Source organism: Phodopus roborovskii, unplaced genomic scaffold (genome assembly GCF_943737965.1).
Source record: "Phodopus roborovskii unplaced genomic scaffold, PHOROB, whole genome shotgun sequence".
Taxonomy (NCBI): Eukaryota; Metazoa; Chordata; class Mammalia; order Rodentia; family Cricetidae; genus Phodopus; species Phodopus roborovskii.
In genome coordinates, this window is record NW_026126585.1 from 15,842,064 (window position 1) to 15,860,288 (window position 18,225).

General features: G+C 44.9%; 1 protein-coding gene across 1 annotated transcript in view; it reads left to right on the forward strand.

Moving 5' to 3' along the window:
- Positions 1 to 16,848, forward strand: part of Dstyk (dual serine/threonine and tyrosine protein kinase) — a 42,920-nt gene extending 26,072 nt beyond the window's left edge. The window contains exons 4-13 of the mRNA XM_051204170.1: positions 4,002 to 4,234; positions 4,904 to 4,987; positions 5,596 to 5,772; positions 6,707 to 6,836; positions 7,220 to 7,376; positions 7,737 to 7,869; positions 9,212 to 9,325; positions 10,694 to 10,808; positions 12,952 to 13,086; positions 13,411 to 16,848. Coding sequence (XP_051060127.1) covers positions 4,002 to 4,234; positions 4,904 to 4,987; positions 5,596 to 5,772; positions 6,707 to 6,836; positions 7,220 to 7,376; positions 7,737 to 7,869; positions 9,212 to 9,325; positions 10,694 to 10,808; positions 12,952 to 13,086; positions 13,411 to 13,598 — 1,466 coding nt within the window. The 3' untranslated portion in view covers positions 13,599 to 16,848. The remainder of the gene's footprint in view (positions 1 to 4,001; positions 4,235 to 4,903; positions 4,988 to 5,595; positions 5,773 to 6,706; positions 6,837 to 7,219; positions 7,377 to 7,736; positions 7,870 to 9,211; positions 9,326 to 10,693; positions 10,809 to 12,951; positions 13,087 to 13,410) is intronic.
- Positions 16,849 to 18,225: the final 1,377 nt, after the last annotated feature.

Sequence of the window (18,225 nt, forward strand, 5' to 3'; positions counted from 1 at the left end):
TTACACGAGGTGGCCTCTCTCTTGCTGTCATGGACTTAGATTCACTTTCATCCCTTCCCAAGCCATGAGCTTGGCTGCCCCTAAGTTCATCCTCAGCATTCTCCAGTCTTAGCTGTCCCTAAGTTCATCCTCAGCACCCTCCAGTCTTAGCTGTCCCTAAGTTCATCCTCAGCACCCTCCAGTCTTAGCTGTCCCTAAGTTCATCCTCAGCACCCTCCAGTCTTAGCTGTCCCTAAGTTCATCCTCAGCACCCTCCAGTCTTAGCTGTCCCTAAGTTCATCCTCAGCATTCTCCAGTCTTAGCTGTCCCTAAGTTCATCCTCAGCATTCTCCAGTCTTAGCTGTCCCTAAGTTCATCCTCAGCATTCTCCAGTCTTAGCTGTCCCTAAGTTCATCCTCAGCACCCTCCAGTCTTAGCTGTCCCTAAGTTCATCCTTAGCATTCTCCAGTCTTGGCTGTCCCTAAGTTCATCCTCAGCACCCTCCAGTCTTGGCTGTCCCTAAGTTCATCCTCAGCATTCTCCAGTCTTGGCTGTCCCTAAGTTCGTCTGTCTCAGCACCCTCCAGTCCCCACCTCTGTCTGCATCCCTGTACTCCCGAGAAGAGCTGCGGGCAGCATTTACAGTGCTGTATTTCTCCTCTGCTCTGCCAGCGTGGCCCAACCCCTTCACTGCGCTACCTTTTGTCCCGCGATCTATTTTCTGCTCAGGCTGCCCCTGAAGCCCAACTCGGGAAAGCGTGTTTGGCTTTTCTGTCAGTCTCCCATTCATCACGGATGACTATCAACAAAACTGGGCAAAGCCACCAGTCAGGGCTTTGGGGGGTCTGACTTTTATGCTGACAAGTGTCCATGCTTGAGCATTCGCTCTGCTGCACAGTGGGTTAAGATGACACTGTGTTCAGTTACTTGTTAGGTTTACAGTAATGAGTACATGCACAACATCTCAGAGTGCTAAAACCATGAAAGGCCACCTTAGCATTTGACAGAGCCTTCCATAGATAGATGCTGCTTATTTTCATTGTTTAGATGAGGGACAAAAAGTTTAAAGGGGCACGCAACTTTGCCAAAGGTCCTACAACTAGTAAATAATAGAGGCAGACTATGAGCCGAGACAGTTCAATTCTTGAGTGCATAAGTGTGTGTGCATGAGTGTGTGTGTGTGCGTGTGTATGTTTGTGTGTATTAACATGGTCTCACTGTATAGCCCTGGATGTCCTGGTACTCACTATGTAGACAAGGTTGACCTCAAACTCACAAAGATCCCCCTGCCTTAGCTTCCTGGGATTTAAGGAATACACCACCACACCCCGTCCTTGGACACACAGTTTATAGTTCAGTGCTTTACTGCTTCAACCAGCTGTTCTCAATGTGTGGATCGTGACCTCTTTGGGGGTTGAATAACCCTTTCACAGGGGTCACATATCAGATATCCTGCATATCAGGTATTTACATTATGATTCATAACAGTAGCAAATTACAGTTATGAAGTAGAAGTGAAATAATTTTATAGTTGGAGGTCACCACAACTTGAGGAACTGTATTAAAGGGTTGTAGCATTAGAAAGATTGAGAACCTGTGGCTTAAACTGCTCCCAGCCCACCCCCCTTTTTTATTGTATCCAGCTTCAGAGCCTCGGCATACCCTGTACTGTGTTTTCTCCTGCATTCTTTCCTTTAACCAGTTGCCAAGGACCTATGAGTCCCTTGCAATTTTATATCTATGCATGCTTTGCTTTTCTGTATATTTTTAGAGACAGAATTTCACTGTGTAGCCTGAGCTGGTTTTGAACTTACAATCCTCTTGCCTCAGCCTCATTAAATGTTGGGATATTGGCATTCAAATCACCGCTGGTTCTATTCTGTCTTCTTTAATCTGTCTGAAGTATTTTTACCTAGTCAGGCTCCTAGCTTGCTTCTTTCTTTCTACTTCATCTTTATTAGCTGGCTCACTGTTCCACAGACTAGTACTGAGTACCTCAGTCTAGCCTGAGAGATTCCAAAGCCTCTGTCAACCATGCCAACCTCGTTTTCCGTTCTTCACTTTCCTGTGGTTTTAACTGCGTTGGTATTAACTGCTTGCTGTCCTCCATACACTCCCTAGACCTTTCTTTGCTTGTGCCCGACATCAAATCTGAAGTGTCTTTTATTTTTCTGTGAATTTTCCCAAACCCTACCTACCCTTCAGATGCCACTTTTTGTGAAGTCATTAGTTCTGTCGTGTTCTGTCAGCTGTGCTCATTTATGCCCGTGACATTTCACCTGTAACTTCTGTCATGTTTTACTTCCTTGTAGTGTACGCTTCTGTGTCCTGAAATGCCAGAGTTGAATATGAACTCGGGGTTATTCATTATCTTGCAGCAAAAAAACAAAGAATGTCCTTCTTTCTTCCCGTCTTCCCTTCTCCTTTCTCAGTAGAAATGAATAGGGATGTCGTTCCTTAGCGGCTGAGACATGTTCATCTCAGGGGCAGCCCCGAGGAGTCCCCTGCACATTCTCTAAGCGCTCTGGAGCGTCAGTGCTGTGTCTTACCCGTGTGGTGGCAGCAGGCCGGGGCAGCAGGCTTAGGTGACAGTGTGGTGTTGGATTGGATTGCAGCAGGCATACCAAGTTTGGCGCCTTCTATACAGCATTTAGCTTAAACAGATATGGGAATAATTGGAGCAGGCAATCAAATGTCTGACTCTGCATTTAGGTCTGTGGATCCACATACTTAAAAAGCTACACATTAGGTGCAATTTAATATCTGATCTTGTTTTGTTCTGAGTCCTTTCTGAGTGCCTTTGAAGCAATAATACATTGATTTAAAAGACAGGTTGCACACAATCTGGTAGAACCAGACTTCTATTGCTATATGTCTTTAAATAAAGGTCATGCATGTATGCTGGGTAACAGGATGCACATACTTTAGAAAATATTTATGTTTTAATCTAGGTATGGTGGCATATGCCTGTACTCCCAGCTCTCAGGAGGCAGAGGCAGAAGAATCGTAAGTGTGAGGTCAGCCTGGGCTATGTAGGGACTTATATGAAATTTTTTTTTCCTTGTTTTATAGTAGTGGGAATTGAGCCTAGGGCTCATGCATGCTAGGGAATATACCATAAAGCTGTATTCCCCCTAATAAGATAAATGCATATATATGATGTTTAATTCAGGGTTAGGTACTTTTGCATTTCCCTTCTGCTTCTAATATATATCTCAGAGAGCTTTCTGGAAATGCTCATTTAAGTCTGTCTTCTAATGAAAATATCTTGTAGCATTTTCAGCCTATTGATAACTATCTAGACTTTTTTTTTTTTTTTTTTGCTATTACAAATGACTGAATTAACAGCATTGTACACGCAATCTGAGATTTGTGAGGACAGAGTTCTAGAGAAAAAATTTCCAGAAGCATGGCTATTTAGAGAATGTAAACAGTTGTCATTGTTGGTTGGTTTAAAGTTTGATACCTGCACCTGCACAGGTGGTATCAGTGTCTGTCTGATTAATATGCCAAGCAGCATGAAATTTAAGAAAGGTCCGAGATTTGGACCAAGTGAGGATTGTGCTCAGATTCTGGCTGTATTCCTTCCTGACTGCACTTCTCTCTCTCTGCCCACTTTGCCTTGTTCCTGAGGCTATTTCCTGATGTACAGAGTATATCCATTATTATCTACACGAAGGTGCTGTGAAGGTGAAGTTAGAGTACCTGTATATAGTGCTTATTATTGTGCCCTTCAAATAGTTTCCACAGAATGAATGCTGTTCTTCCTGTCCTGAAACCGAAAGCTGTTAAGTCTGACTCGTTTTAGACATGACTGCTCATTTTCAGGATCTTACTTATTTAATGTAAGTGGCTGAGCACTGCCTGGCTCTGATCACACTAAGAATCAGAATTTGACAACCAACCGTATCTTTTCGTAGCCGCCATCATGGTAGTTCACTGGTGATGACTTGGGAGATGCCTGTATTTACTGTGGCTGTGCCTTTCCATCATTGCTAACTAGTGTAGTCTCTACCTCTGTAGATGTCATTATCCCTGAGAATGGAGAAACGGTGGGCACCAGAGAGATCAAATGCTGCATCCGACAGATCCAAGAGCTTATCATCTCCAGGCTCAACCAGGCGGTGGCCAACAAGCTGATCAGCTCAGTGGATTACCTACGGGAAAGCTTTGTCGGGACCCTGGAACGGTGTCTGCAGAGCCTTGAAAAATCACAGGATGTCTCAGTTCACATTACCAGCAATTATCTCAAACAGGTATGAAAAGAATGGTTGCTAAGATACTGTGTTACAGATAACATCTAGAATAATTCACACACAAGCCCAATCTCAAATTAGCCAAGGATTTCCCTTCATTTTGTTTTCCTACTACATGACTACTGCCTAGGAGAGGTGCTGATAAGTTGTAAAATTATAGTTGATAAAAATAAATAGAAAGTAAAAGAACCTAATTAGTCACAAAATAGGGGTGATGAACCTGAGTTGACTCTATATATGCTGAGGGTTAGATTTTCGAGCCTTCAGACTGGAGTGTAATTTGTGCGTGTGGGGAGCAGGCAGAAGGTAGGAGTGGGGCACATGTAGCCAAGATTGCCTGGCCTTGAACTTGCTGTTTTGGTCAGGGCTAGTCTTGACCTCCTCATTCTCCTCCCTCCACCTCCCAAGTACTGGGATTACAGACACGTGCTGAGTCTGGCTCCACTATGCTCTTTGTTTCTTTATGTGTGAGACATGGCCTCTCACTCTGTAGACCGGCCGGGCTGAGAACTTACTACGTAGAGCAGGGTGTCCTGAGAGAGACCCGCCTCCCTCTCCCTCCCATGTACAGGGATTAAAGGCGTATAGCAGCACAGCCAGCTTGGACTTGCTCTTGACGTCCTTCAGAAATGACTGTCTGCATATGCCCCTTCACGTGCTCTCTTTCAGATCTTAAATGCCGCCTACCATGTGGAAGTCACGTTTCACTCAGGGTCCTCAGTTACAAGGATGCTTTGGGAACAAATCAAGCAGGTGAGTGTCCCTCAGAGAAGTCATTTCAATCCATGCTGGGCTCACTTACATCTTAGACTTTCCAGCAGAACAGAGTCTTAGAATATGCCGTTAAAGTAGGGTGGCCATTGTTCTGATTTGCCTCTCTGAGAGAATTCTGTTGTATGCCTGTTCTCAATTAATGGCTACCAATGTTCCCTTTAACCCGTAAGGAGCCATAGATTTATGTAATACTTGAGGAAGCCACAAAACTCCACCTTATAAGTTTCTTCATCTTTCCTTTATTCAGCCTAAATGTTTCCTCAGAAGTAGGTGTTGTTGGGTCTGGGGATATAGCATGGTGGTAGATGATTTGCCTGACATAAGCAAGGTCATAGGTTTGATTCCCCGGTACCAAAGGAGTAAACAAACAACAAAAATCTAGACATTGAGTTGGTTATGATGGCACATGCATTTAATCCCTGGTTTTGAGATAGACAGGGTTAGATAGGATGTTGGACTTCATAGGTTCCTACATTAAGAGCTAGCTGTTCCTGATGAGTAAGAACCTAGTGAAGGAAGGGCATTGTGGGAGCTGCCTGGGGTTCCTCCTTCTACCTTCAGTGATTTTTCTGCCCTCATTTTGGCAGATCATTCAGCGTATCACATGGGTGAGCCCACCCACCATCACTCTAGACTGGAAGAGGAAGGTGGCCCAGGAAGCCATCGAGAGCCTCAGCGCCTCCAAGTTGGCCAAGAGCATTTGCAGCCAGTTCCGTACTCGGCTCAATAGTTCCCATGAGGCTTTTGCAGCCTCCTTGAGGCAGGTTGGTATGCAGGAGAGGGGAGGGAGCTGCAATAAGCAGAAAAGAGCCTCATTTAGAGGGAAATAGTTTGCTTTCTGCTGTCCTTATACTTTAAAAAAAATCAGTTTATTCTATTAAAGAATAATATGTTATAGGAAGGTTCATCACCAAATTTTTCATGGGGGTCTTTTTTCTTCTTTTTTTAAAATTATTTTTCTTGTTTTACGTATCGATCCCAGTTCCCTCTTCCTCCCTCCCATACCCCCCACCTCCCTCTCATCCCATTCCCTCCCACTCCACAGGGAAGCATGTGGACCTTTTTATAACTCTTGGAACGGTAGAGTGAGTACAGTTGATTTCTTCCCATATAACTGAATGAAAAAAGAACATAGAGGACTTTATATAAGTTTATATACAAGTACGTAAGTTTAGATATGAGTATGTAAGTTTATATATAAGTATACTTTATGTAAGTTTATATCATATTTTAAGAATGACAGAGGAAAGCCTGATGGTGGTGGTACATGCCTTTAATCCCAGCACTCGGGAGGCAGAGGCAGGCAAATCTCTGTGAGTTTGAGACCAGCCTGGTCTACAAGAGCTAGTTCCAGGACAGGCTCCAAAGCAATACAGAGAAACCCTGTCTCGAAAAACCAACCATCCAACCAACCAAACAAAAAAACCCAAAAAACAAAAACAAACAAACAAACATAAAGAATGACAGAGGAATGACTTTCTTACATTGCAATTATGTGCTCCCTCAGGAGAGAGAGAGATGAATAGATGTTATTATGCATCCAAGAGGATAATGACTTTTGACTATTCACTGTCATTGTATTAAGCATGTCATATACACAATTGTTAGCGTGAAAGAGATGCTATTATTTCTGCGTATCAGGTGGAAAAGCTGAGGTGAGGGACTTGATTCTTATGTTTTCTTCTGTTTCCCTCCTAGCTGGAAGCTGGCCACTCTGGCCGGCTGGAGAAAACTGAAGATCTGTGGCTAAAGGTTCGAAAAGATCATGCCCCTCGTCTGGCCCGCCTTTCACTAGAGAGCCGGTCTTTACAGGATGTCTTGCTTCATGGTGAGTCCTTGTTTCTTTCCAAGTAAATTGGAGGAAATGCAGGGTCTTCTAGCATTCTCTTGCCTGCCTCCCAAGAATCTCGGCAAAGCTGCCTCAGCACTTTGTGATACTCCTGAATTCCTGCACGGTTCTGCTGCTTCTGTCATATGAATAACAAGATCAAAGTTTATTCAAAATGATCCAGCTCAGTTACTTTCTACTGAGTTAGAACAACACTTGAGTTTCTTCCCATTGCATGATTACAACTTCTGGCCTCGGGCTGGAGAGATGGCTCAGCCGTTAAAGGCTAGGCTCACAACAACTTCTGGCCTCCAGGCAGGATTGCATCTAAGAATCTTAAAGAGAAAGTCATTCTGCTTTATTGCTGTCTTTTTATCTTATAGGCAAACCTAAATTAGGACAGGAGTTAGGCCGGGGCCAGTATGGTGTGGTGTACCTGTGTGACAACTGGGGGGGACACTTCCCTTGTGCCCTCAAGTCAGTTGTTCCTCCAGACGAGAAGCACTGGAATGACCTGGCATTGGAGTTTCACTACATGAGGTAGGTCTTGGTTTCATTAGTCAGTCTCTCTGGCTTCTGTACACGGGCTACAGCATGTCTGGTCTCTATATACCTAGATTTCAAAATGTCCTAACTCGTGTTTGTAGATTTAGGCCACACATGCTGTCTTTGCTCAGTCTTTTCCCATCATAATTTCTCAACTCTTCACTCTGTTATCTTCCGTAGCCACTAAGACTGTCAGGATGGTTTTTAACCTTGGTGAAGAAGTAGTTCTCTTTTCCCTCTGGCTGCACTTGGACTAAATGTAGCTGGGCGGTCCTTTCTCTCTACGTCCTGGTATCTATCTCATGCAGAATTAGAGGCGGAGTGTGATGGCCCAAACCTTTCTCTCTCTCACAGGTCTTTGCCAAAGCACGAGCGGTTGGTGGATCTTCACGGTTCGGTCATTGATTACAACTATGGTGGAGGCTCCAGCATTGCTGTTTTGCTTATTATGGAGCGGCTGCACCGGGACCTCTACACAGGGCTGAAGGTGAGTGAGGCAGCCAGGCTCAGCCCTTCCTTCCTGGACTTCATTCTTTCCTGTTTATTCCCAACTTCTCACTCTCATAGAAATTGATGGAGCAATCTGGCTTTACTGCAGAACAATGTCAGACATTTCTCAGAATCCCTTTTTTTTTTTTTTGATGTTGTTGTTGTTGCAGTATATTTCTGTAATGCTCTTATTCGCTGCTTTAAAAAATTGTTTTCATTTGCTTGCTTGTTTTTTTGAGACAGGATCTCACTATGTAGTACTGGCTGCCCTGGAAGTCTGCTATGTAGATTGGGCTGGCCTCTAACTCACAGGAGATCCAGATGCCTCTGATGTCCTGTGGAGTGACGAAAATGTAGATTCTTTAGAAGAGTAGAATAGCTTCTTGTTACTCTTCCGGGTAAAGCCAGTTTTTGTCATGTGAACAAGTTTTTGTTAATGACTGTTTTGTGCAAGGCTGTCTGTTAAGCACCATCAGATAATAGCAAAATATGTAATTTCCAGACATATTTAAGACCATTGTAGTCAGTGAGACAGATGTGGGGTGGGGGCAACCACAAAATCACTTGTAAGATCTTGTTATGTGACCTTGATTTTTAAAAAATAAATTGGGGTGTGCTGCCGAGTAACGGTGAAACTCTCAGGTGAATGCTGAGTTTAAACTCTCATCTAAAAAGTCACTGGTAAGGGAATCAGGTTCTTGTCTGTCCCCTACATGGAGCCGAGTAGATAGAGAGAGAAGCTGACCTCAGAGCGTGTGGACCCTGTGTGAGCTCACATGGGGACTTTGAGAAGTAAGGAGGGAACTTAGTATTTTCAGGAGTCACAAGAAATTGGCGAGATGAAGAGACTCCAAGCAGTTCCCTCCCTATCTCAGGAGCCCCTGAAGTTTTTCTGTAAACAAGCTAGAATGTTCATTTGAGGATTGGAGAAAATTAATAGGACAGTTTTCAGGATCCCAAAGACTCTAAGTTAAAATAATCATCGTGACGTTGGAATTGGAACCCATAAAAATCAAACCTGGGCTAACCAATCCTGTGAGAGCAAATCTTCTGTGCGGCAGTGACAGAGTCACTCTGACGCTGGGAGCGAGATGCTGTGAGATGCTGTTAGTTCCAGCCTCTTCTGTGCCAATCTGGGTGTGGTCCTGCTGACCAACTGCAGCCTGCAGGGGGCGTACTTTGCTTTGTGTCCTGTACAGCGTCGTCTTCCCTGCACCTGCCATCACAGCTTTGCCCTTTTATGCCACCGGAACTCATTTAGTTGCTCACAATTGGAAGTCTCAGTTGGGTTATGGAGTTGGGCTCTTCTGACATCTAGGCTCCTTTGCCTCCTTTCCCAGGCTGGGCTGACTCTGGAGACACGTTTGCAGATAGCCCTGGATGTGGTGGAGGGAATCCGGTTTCTGCACAGCCAGGGGCTTGTCCATAGGGATATCAAACTGAAAAACGTGCTGGTAAGTAACAGCTCTAGTCAGAGAGGATCCCTGCCTCTGTGGAGGGTCTGTGGAAAAGTCTATATGGAATGCAGGAGTGTTAATATCATGGTGGGTGGAGGGGGTCCTGAGCGTAAGCTTAAGGAGCAGTTTCAACAGACTACCTGTGTCAAATACTTTTCCCTCCACTATTGAGAAATTTCAGTTTCATAGAAAAGTTAAAAGTGGCATAATGGAAACCCAGATAACCTTGTATCCTGTGTTCCTGCCAGGGTACGCACTCACTGTCGTATTTTCTCTTTACCTTTCTATACCATGTGAAGGTAAGTTGCTGATAATACTTCACTCCAAAATATGTGGGTGTGTCTCTCCTAAGAAAGAAGAATCTTCTACATAATTAAAAACCACACTCAAGAAATCTAACATTGATCTGTTATTGTCTCCATTATATCCAATTGCTGCAAATACGGTCTGTTTGTTGTTTGGTTTTCTTTCAATCTAGGATCTAATCCAAAGATGCCACAGTATATCTTGTTACCATGCTATTTCAGCCTTCTTCAATCTAGAATAGTCTTTGCTCTTTTTTGCCTTTATGTCATTGGTATTTTTGAGGGGTCCAGGCCTTTGTTAATGTGTAGGGCTTGATCAGAGATGCTAGATGAGCGTCAACATGCACAGTGCACCTGAAAGGTCACATTGCTTAAGCCATAAAGAATCTTCTGACGACTCCTTGAAAACATCCATTGTGATGACTCAACAAGCTGTGATACCTGCTTACACAGGAGGAGAAAACAGACTCCTACAACTTGTCCTCTGATCTGTACACACACTAAGTAAATAAATAACATGTCATAATTTAGGGGAAATACCTTCCATTCCCACATGGTAAGGCCCAATGAGTTGTACTTTAGGGGAGAGAAAGACAGCCTAGAAATCTAAGAGGCAGTCAGTAACCACATGAGACACGTTTATTCTCTAGAATCCATTTTTGCTTATTTGTTTTTTGTCATTGTTCTTTCTGCTGTGCTGGGGTAGAGCTAGGGTCTGTGCGTGCTTGTTCAGGTCTTTGCCATAGAGCTCTACCCAGCCCTGTGTCAGAGGATCGCTTCAGCTGACAAAGAGGAAAATCAGGTGCCAACATGTTTTCCTCATTTTATACCGTCATTACTCATTCTTCCAAGATTATAGTGGTCCCAGTGTGTCCCAGGGACACAGAGATATAAAGATGAAAGAAACAGTCCCTGCCACCAGGTTGCTCACAGTGGGAAAGAGAATGGTGATAGGAACAAGCTTGAGAGAGTGAGGCTGGAGGAAGGAAGGACTTAACTCAGGACTGCCGTGAGGCTGGGTGTGTGGACACAAGGTGATACCGACTTTTATTTTTGGCAGCTGGATAAACAAAACCGTGCCAAGATCACTGACTTAGGATTCTGCAAGCCAGAAGCGATGATGTCAGGAAGCATTGTTGGGACCCCCATCCATATGGCCCCTGAGCTTTTCACAGGTAAAACTAGAGGGCAAAGAGTGGGTTCAGACAGACCTCGGTACTCTGACTAGGGGTGATTCCCCTTGGGGTAAGTAGTGTGTGTAAGCACTGCTTGCAGGTGTGACACAGGCCATGAAGAGCCCAGAACAGAGGAAGAGTAAAGAGGCAAAGAAGGGAGAAGGAGAGGTCAATGGGAGTTACCAAGTACTCTTGTGGGTGTGTCTCTGGGCTATTCGTGCTATAATTGCCACACTTAGCACTTATTTAGTCATCAAGTATTGGTTGAATACCTTCTAAATGATGGAACCTGTCATTAAGGAACTTATCACCAACATAGAGATATACTGAGAGGTAAAATAATTTGGAAGCAGTGTAAGGCAGCATTAAATGCTAAATTATAGGTGCTACGATGTTCTGTTGATCCAGAGTGAAAGAACAACGTAAGGTTAGACTGCTGAATGGTTTTATGAGATTTGGGGTAACATTTGAGTCCTCTCTGGAAAAATCGGCAGTGGGAAGGGAACTCGGGTTTAAGTGTACACTTTGCAGTAGGCAGAGCAGGTATGTTTCTGGAGACCTTGTTTCTCTTAATCGTTTCAGCAAGCCTGTGATGATGTTGGGATATTTTTATGTCAGACTCATAGATTCAGACTGGATTGATGAAGTAACTGACCCCCCAAAACACCGAGGTAGAAGGCAGTGAAGTGTGATTTGAATCGAGGCCTTTCTGTCTGCAAGTCGTCCCGAGGACAGAAACAACTGGAGGTTGAAGAAGGGAAATATTCATGATAGGAAGGAAATCCACCTGGCAAATCAGTGACAGACAAGGCCAGAGAAGTCCAAAGACTGAGAACCTTGGGGAGGTTAGGGTCTTGTGCAAGTACCTTAGGAGGGGCTGAGCTTTTGAGCAGGGGAGGATGGCAGAGAACATATGCCTGGACCAACTTCACAACCATGGGTAGAAGGGTTGCTAGGAAGAAGAGTCAGTGTGAGATGACCAGTTAGGCAAAGATTCATGTCCATGGTTAGGTTGGTACTGGTGTGGAAATGAACAGAGTTACAGATTTGAGGTAAATTCAGAGGACAACGGGGAAGCTTTTTACTGCCGGATGTGAGTGCTAAAATAGAAAAGGGTGGCTGGCATGAAACTCTGAGCCGTAGTGGATGGAGAATGATGGCATTGTCCCAAGGAGGATGGGAAAGAAATCACAGGTCACTCGCTAGTATCTATAGGGGGAATCAGCAATGCATTCCAGTTTCTTTTCTTAAAGATTTATTTTACATACATGAATATTTTGCCTGCATGTATGTATGTGTGCCATGAGTATGTCTGGGTGCTCAAGGAGGTCAAAAGAGGTTGTTTGAATCCCCGGGAGGTAGAATTGCAGTGTCTGTGAGTCATGTGGATGCTAGGAGTCAAAGCCTGGGCCTCTGCAAGAGCGCCAAGTGCTTTAAACTGAGCTCTCTCTCCAGCCCCCAGATTTCATTCGTTTCATGGAGGTTGTCACCTGGCTCCTCCCTGGGTGATGTACAGAGGGTTGGGAATTAGTAAACAGCTGTAGTCTGACCCTCACTGGAAGCAAATAATAGACTTCTCTCTTAGCTTTACTTCGCTCTGGTCCTGATGCTGTTATCCCGCCTTGCCAGCTTCTTCTTAAACTCCTTTTATTGTGTCTACCCTGTTGCTGTCAGAATGGCTATTATAAAATGTTCTTTTGTATCCCTGCTCTAAAAAAGCAATGACCATTAACTCTAGACTCCTCTCTGTCCTTATAGTCTTCTATGAGAGATGAGGTCTTCCTGTGTATCCTAGACTGCCTTCAAATAATCCTCTGGTCTCAGTCCTTTGAGTGCTGGAATTACAGGTGTGCATCACACCTGCTTGTCTTGTTTTTATAATCTTTATTTTCTGGTTCCTTTCTGTAATTCTCTTATATGGCCTTTTAGAATTGATCTTGCTGACTGTCCCATTAAAATGATTTTCATTCTCTTTTGACAAATTCTCATCTTTCTGTCTTAGCATCTAGGTTTCTGTATTGTAAATGAGCATTATAAATGTGCCTTGCTCACCAGGCAAGCTGTGAGGAGTGAGCGCTTTGAAACTGTGTAAGGACCTGTAGAGGCAAGGTGGGGCTCACTGTTGCTCGTCTCTTTCCTGTAGGGAAGTATGATAATTCTGTGGATGTCTACGCCTTTGGGATCCTTTTCTGGTATATCTGCTCAGGCTCTATCAAGCTCCCCGAGGCGTTTGAGAGGTGTGCTAGCAAAGACCATCTCTGGAACAATGTGCGCAGAGGTAAGAGCCACCAAGCTGCTTTGCTCTACTCCCTCACTGAGAGCAGACAGCGGACACCACAGCAGGGGACACTTGTGCTCTGGCCCCTGCGTGACCATGACAGGGCGCAAAGGGATGCTGTAAACGTCCCTCTGCTACTGGACAGCACTATATTGATTACCTCAAAAACGGCTTTTGCTACGACTTTTAGTGTTGGGTTTTCTAAGCCAGTGCGTTGCTTTTCACCATTCCTGTTGGGTTGCAATCTAGCTGTCTGCAGTGGAAACCCACGTTCTTCGCTCTCCCGGCTTCCTTGATTGGCTGTATCTCCTTGCTCCCCTCTAGGGACCCGCCCAGAGCGTCTTCCTGTGTTTGATGAGGAGTGCTGGCAGTTGATGGAAGCCTGTTGGGATGGTGACCCCTCTAAGAGGCCTCTCCTGGGCATCGTCCAGCCTATGCTCCAAGGCATTATGGACCGGCTTTGCAAGTGCAATTCTGAGCGACCAAACAGAGGACTAGATGATTCTACTTGAAGACAAAACCTTTCTCTTTCACTCTGTTCCTTCTTTCCCTCTTACCTTTTGGCCATGGGGAGAATTTGTCATTTGTTCATTAATGGAGCTCCCAAGGGAATTGGTGCTTGTTTGCAACTCCAGACCTTCCTGGGAGAGATGGCTCCTGGACAGTGAAGAATTCAGTGGCTGTTTTAGTGTTTGTACTGCCTCACACTATCTCTTTAGCAAATGGTTGTCTCAGATGTGCAGAAGCTGAAGAATGTCATGTTCTGGACTCAACTGAGAAGGAGGCAACTGTTCCGCTGTGTGTTCACTGTATGTGTTTCTAAAGCAAGTGGGGCACTGCAGTGCAGGGTAGAAAACTGTCAGTCATGCTCATGGCTCCGGCTGGGGCAGCTCAGTTCTGTCCAATGGTAGAGGCCACTTAGAGCACATAGCCTAAGTTCAGTTCATGTGACTGCAAGGGCAAAGAGCAAACCGACCCAGCCAAATATACCTTGTGGCTGCCGGGTTCTTATTCTCTGTAGTCAGAAGCCCCAGGAGACAGCTGGGTGTGAGGCTGTGTGCCCTCACAACCCAGTGTTTACATTTCCAGGGAGCCCAAGGAGCCCTGGTTTCTGCAGGGCAGGGCTAACCCAGAACAAAATTTGTTTGATTCAGGGTCTTTCCCTACCTCCTACCCTTGTTTTCCCTTAAAAAGGAGGGAATCCTCCAGATAGCATGGTACTTGGACTTCATCTGATCAGACAGAAATAGACTACCATTTTGTTGTTGTTTTAATGGGATGTAGCCCAGGCTGGCCTTAAAATCCCTTCCTTCTGCCTAGCCTCCAAAGTGCTGAAATTACAGGCATGTGCTCCCATGTCCAGCTTTTAACTATGGAACTCACTCTTTTATTTCTTTCTTCAGTGCTAGGGGTCAGTCCCACATCCTCAGAACTGCTGGTGGGTGCTCTCCTGTGCGCCACACTCCAGCTTCACAGAGCTTTCAAAGTTCACATTTGATATTGGGCATAGTGAGCTCTGAAGAGGATGCAGTCGGGCATAATGGTCTCCTAAATACTCTAGCTCTTAAGAATTCCACACAGTGCTCTACACGCAAATTGTACCAGACAAGGGCCCAGTATCTTTGGCCCCATTTTGGTAGAATGCTTAGTTTAGTTCTTAGAATTTTAACATCTACTCAACTATACTTAGTTACTCTGCTCAGAGCCATTAACTTGCTGTCCTCTGGAGACAGTAGAATGTACAGGAAGCCAGGTGTCAAGAAAGAAGAAATGAGTCATCTCTACTATTTAGGTCTGTGTGTGTGAAACTTAAAAGATGACCCTTGTTCTTGAACTCTAACTGTAATACAGAGGCTGTAGGTCCAGTATGGAAACCACATTACTAACTTTCTTAGCATATCTGAGCTCATCCTCAGACTCATAAGTGGGAGTTTAGACTTTTTTTTCCCATCCAGAGTCCATTTTCAGTCTTCTGCCAGATTATAGGTTCATTTTTTTCAATCTTTAATTTTTAAAAAGAAGATTCCATCCATTTTCCTGACCAGTAGGAGGGAGAGAATATAAAGAGTAGTTTGGTAGTTCATTCATTAAAAAGTATCTGAAAAAGTCCAAGATATTCCTGGAAATGTCCGGGCCAGTCAGAGGCCACATGGGGGTATTTGGTGGTGGTATTTCAGTGCTCAGCAGGCTGAGTGTGCGAACATGTGTGTCTAATTTGTATGTATTTTACTTTATAACATTGTAAGCTAATTTTGGATTCTTTGTTTTTTGGCATCTGTTATTATTTCAGAGATAAAATGCCATGAGATGTACTGTATTGAATGTCACTTGGGAAGACACTAGGTCCTCAGAGAAGTGTGCTGGCACTAAGGAAGTACAGGGCGTGGGGAGAAGAAGGGGGGCATAGAGAGCTACTTTACCACGTGCCATCCTTCAAAGAAGCTTCCATAAGGGCAGTTACTCCAGCCCGGAAGTGACCAGCTGGCTGCTGCTTAGGAGCGGAAAGTCTGCTTACCCATTTGCTTTGGAATGAGTGACAGGCCCTCGTGCAGAGCAATCAGAAGCAATGCTGGCAGTCTGGCCCTTGCGTGGCTCACCGGTGCCCTTGAGCCAGCAGCAGCACAGCTGAGTGGCTTCGTGACTGAGTAGTCTTTCTGCCTGCAAAAAAGGACTGCCCTGATTGTTCCTAGACCAAAGAGAGTCACTTCTGACTCCATCCACTGTAAGGGCAGGGCTAGGCAGCCACTGGGTCAAAACATTAACACTAAAGCGTAAGGAAACCAAGGAAAGGACTCCTTTCTACACAGCTGGAGCCGGAGAATGGTGAACTCGGAACACTGCTCCGTTCCCCAAGTGCATTTTGTATTTTCGCTTGAGCTGTCATCGATAGGTTAGAGCACTCAGGGTATGTGGAGTTAAGTGGTAGAATGTGCTCAGTGTGCACATGGCCTGGGGTTCAGGGTCTAATACCAAAACAAAACAAAACAAAACAAAACACAACACAAAGGTCAAAGGGGTTGGAGAATGTTCTTCCTGACAAAAGTGGCCTGGGGTACTGGGGCTGTAAAGTGACAACTGCACTAAATGACACTTTATTTTTGTCGTTGTTGTCTTATTTAGCACTGAGAGGCCCAGGAGATGGGTCAGTACAGTCACACTTAGGGAAACTGAGGCACCCTCTGGTCTTGCTCTGGAGAGATGCCCTGCTTGTTTTATGTAGCTTACAGGGAGACCTCCCAAGCCCGTGTTGCATCAGTCAGGGTGGATTAACAGCCTTGGAAAGTGCATTCCAAAGGAGGAGCTGCTTTAAGAGTTCAGGACTTGCACTTTGCATGTGCTAGGTCAAAAAGTCCACATTTTCCTTAAAAGAAAATGAGGGTTTAGTCTTCTAAGTGTTGGGTTATGTGAGGTAGCACTACTGTGATAGTAGAGTGGCCTTAAGACACCGGTACTGCAAACTCCCCTAGAAGTTTCAAGTGGTACAGGTGCTCTTAAAAGTTTTATGTTAACTTCATCTGGTTTGTTAGAACCAAGTGTGATTGACATCGTGGTGGAGACTGGGAACCCTGACGTGGGGACCCCAGTTAGCCCAGAGGTTGACAATAAACTTAGTCCGGATGGTTTGCTGGTTTTTTATTTTGTGTCTTTATGTAATGTTTTTATTGTTTTAAAGGACTAATGTTTATTACAGTATTATATAAAAGTGTAACATACTAAGTGTGTAGAATAAAGTGCAGTAACAAAAGGTGACTTTGACACAGATTTCAGCCTCTGTGCCCTCCTTTCTTGTGCAGTGTGGCTCTCGTGGTGGCATCGTTACAGTGGGACCCTTCTACGTGTGTGTGCGTGTGTGCATGCGTGCGTGTGCCTGTGTGTTTGAGCACTATGTCTGGCATGCACAGAGCCGTGGGGTTTGTTGCAGTGAAAACAAATGTTAATATTAAAAAGGAATGAATTAAAAAGGGTTAAAGTGCTGACATCAGGGACACTGAAGAAGGTTAAAAAAAAAAAAAAAAAAAAAAAAACCCAGGGCTTAGCAGCCGTGTATGAGTCAGCCCAGCTGAGCAGATAAGAGCAAGGACAGGGACTCTGAGGACAAACAATGTCAGTGTCAGCAGGCTGCATGGCCCCCACTCCCATGGGACCCCTTCCCCCACACACGCAAGCTACTGCTGCACTTCCATATCTCCAAGGCAGCTGGTTCCCGACAGATGAAACCGTGAGAATGGCTTCTAAAACCCTCCGCCCATTCCAGAAAGGAGACCACCCAAGACCACCCCACAGACAAGGAGCTGGATGTGATGTAAGCAGAGATGACGGCAGCTACATCTTGGCAGTTGTGACGGGACTTGGTTCCCTGCTATGATGAAAACTACACGCTGTTCACAGCAGCGTGACAGAGACAGAAAGAACACAGTCTAATACACGGTTCACAGACCCTGCCAAGGTCTGGGGTCCTCAAGGTTGGCATCCAAGGGGCAGCTAACAAAGCAAGGTGAGCACCCAGGGCAGCTGAGATGCACAGGTGTGCTCCCTTCTCAGTCTGGAGGGAGAGGTGGGCATCAGGGCAGAAGGGAAAGGCCCAGGAGACTCTGGTGGGGTGGGGGTTTGGTTTTGTTTTGTTTTGTTTTTGGTAGTTGAAGTCATATTAAGGGAACGATATTCAAGAGAGAAAAATTAATCCAGCGGTAGAGGAGAGGATAAACTTAGTGCCTACTCTTGCTACCTGGAATTCTGATTGTAATTGTCTAGTTGGTTCCCAGCAAGAAAGCAAAGCAATATGAATGGTTCAAGATGATGAAACGTCCCAAAGATCAAGCAGCTGCAAGAATAGGGTAATGCTTGGGAAAGCTAGACACGGAAAATCTTAGCACATGAAAAACTTGCATCTACCTTCCCTTTCCCTTTCTGATGTATTTTGTCTCTCCTCTCCATTCTACCACGGTCATCTCCTTCCCTCTTCCTCCCTTCTTCCTCCCCTCTCCTCTCCCTCCCTGACTTCTCTTTAAGCTTATTATCTTTTCTTTGAGACAGCATCTTGCATGACTCAGGTTGGCCCTGAACTTCAGGTCCTCCTGCTTCAGCCACCCGGATGCTGGGATTAAAGCATGCACCATGCCTGCCCTTGGGCTGTCTTTA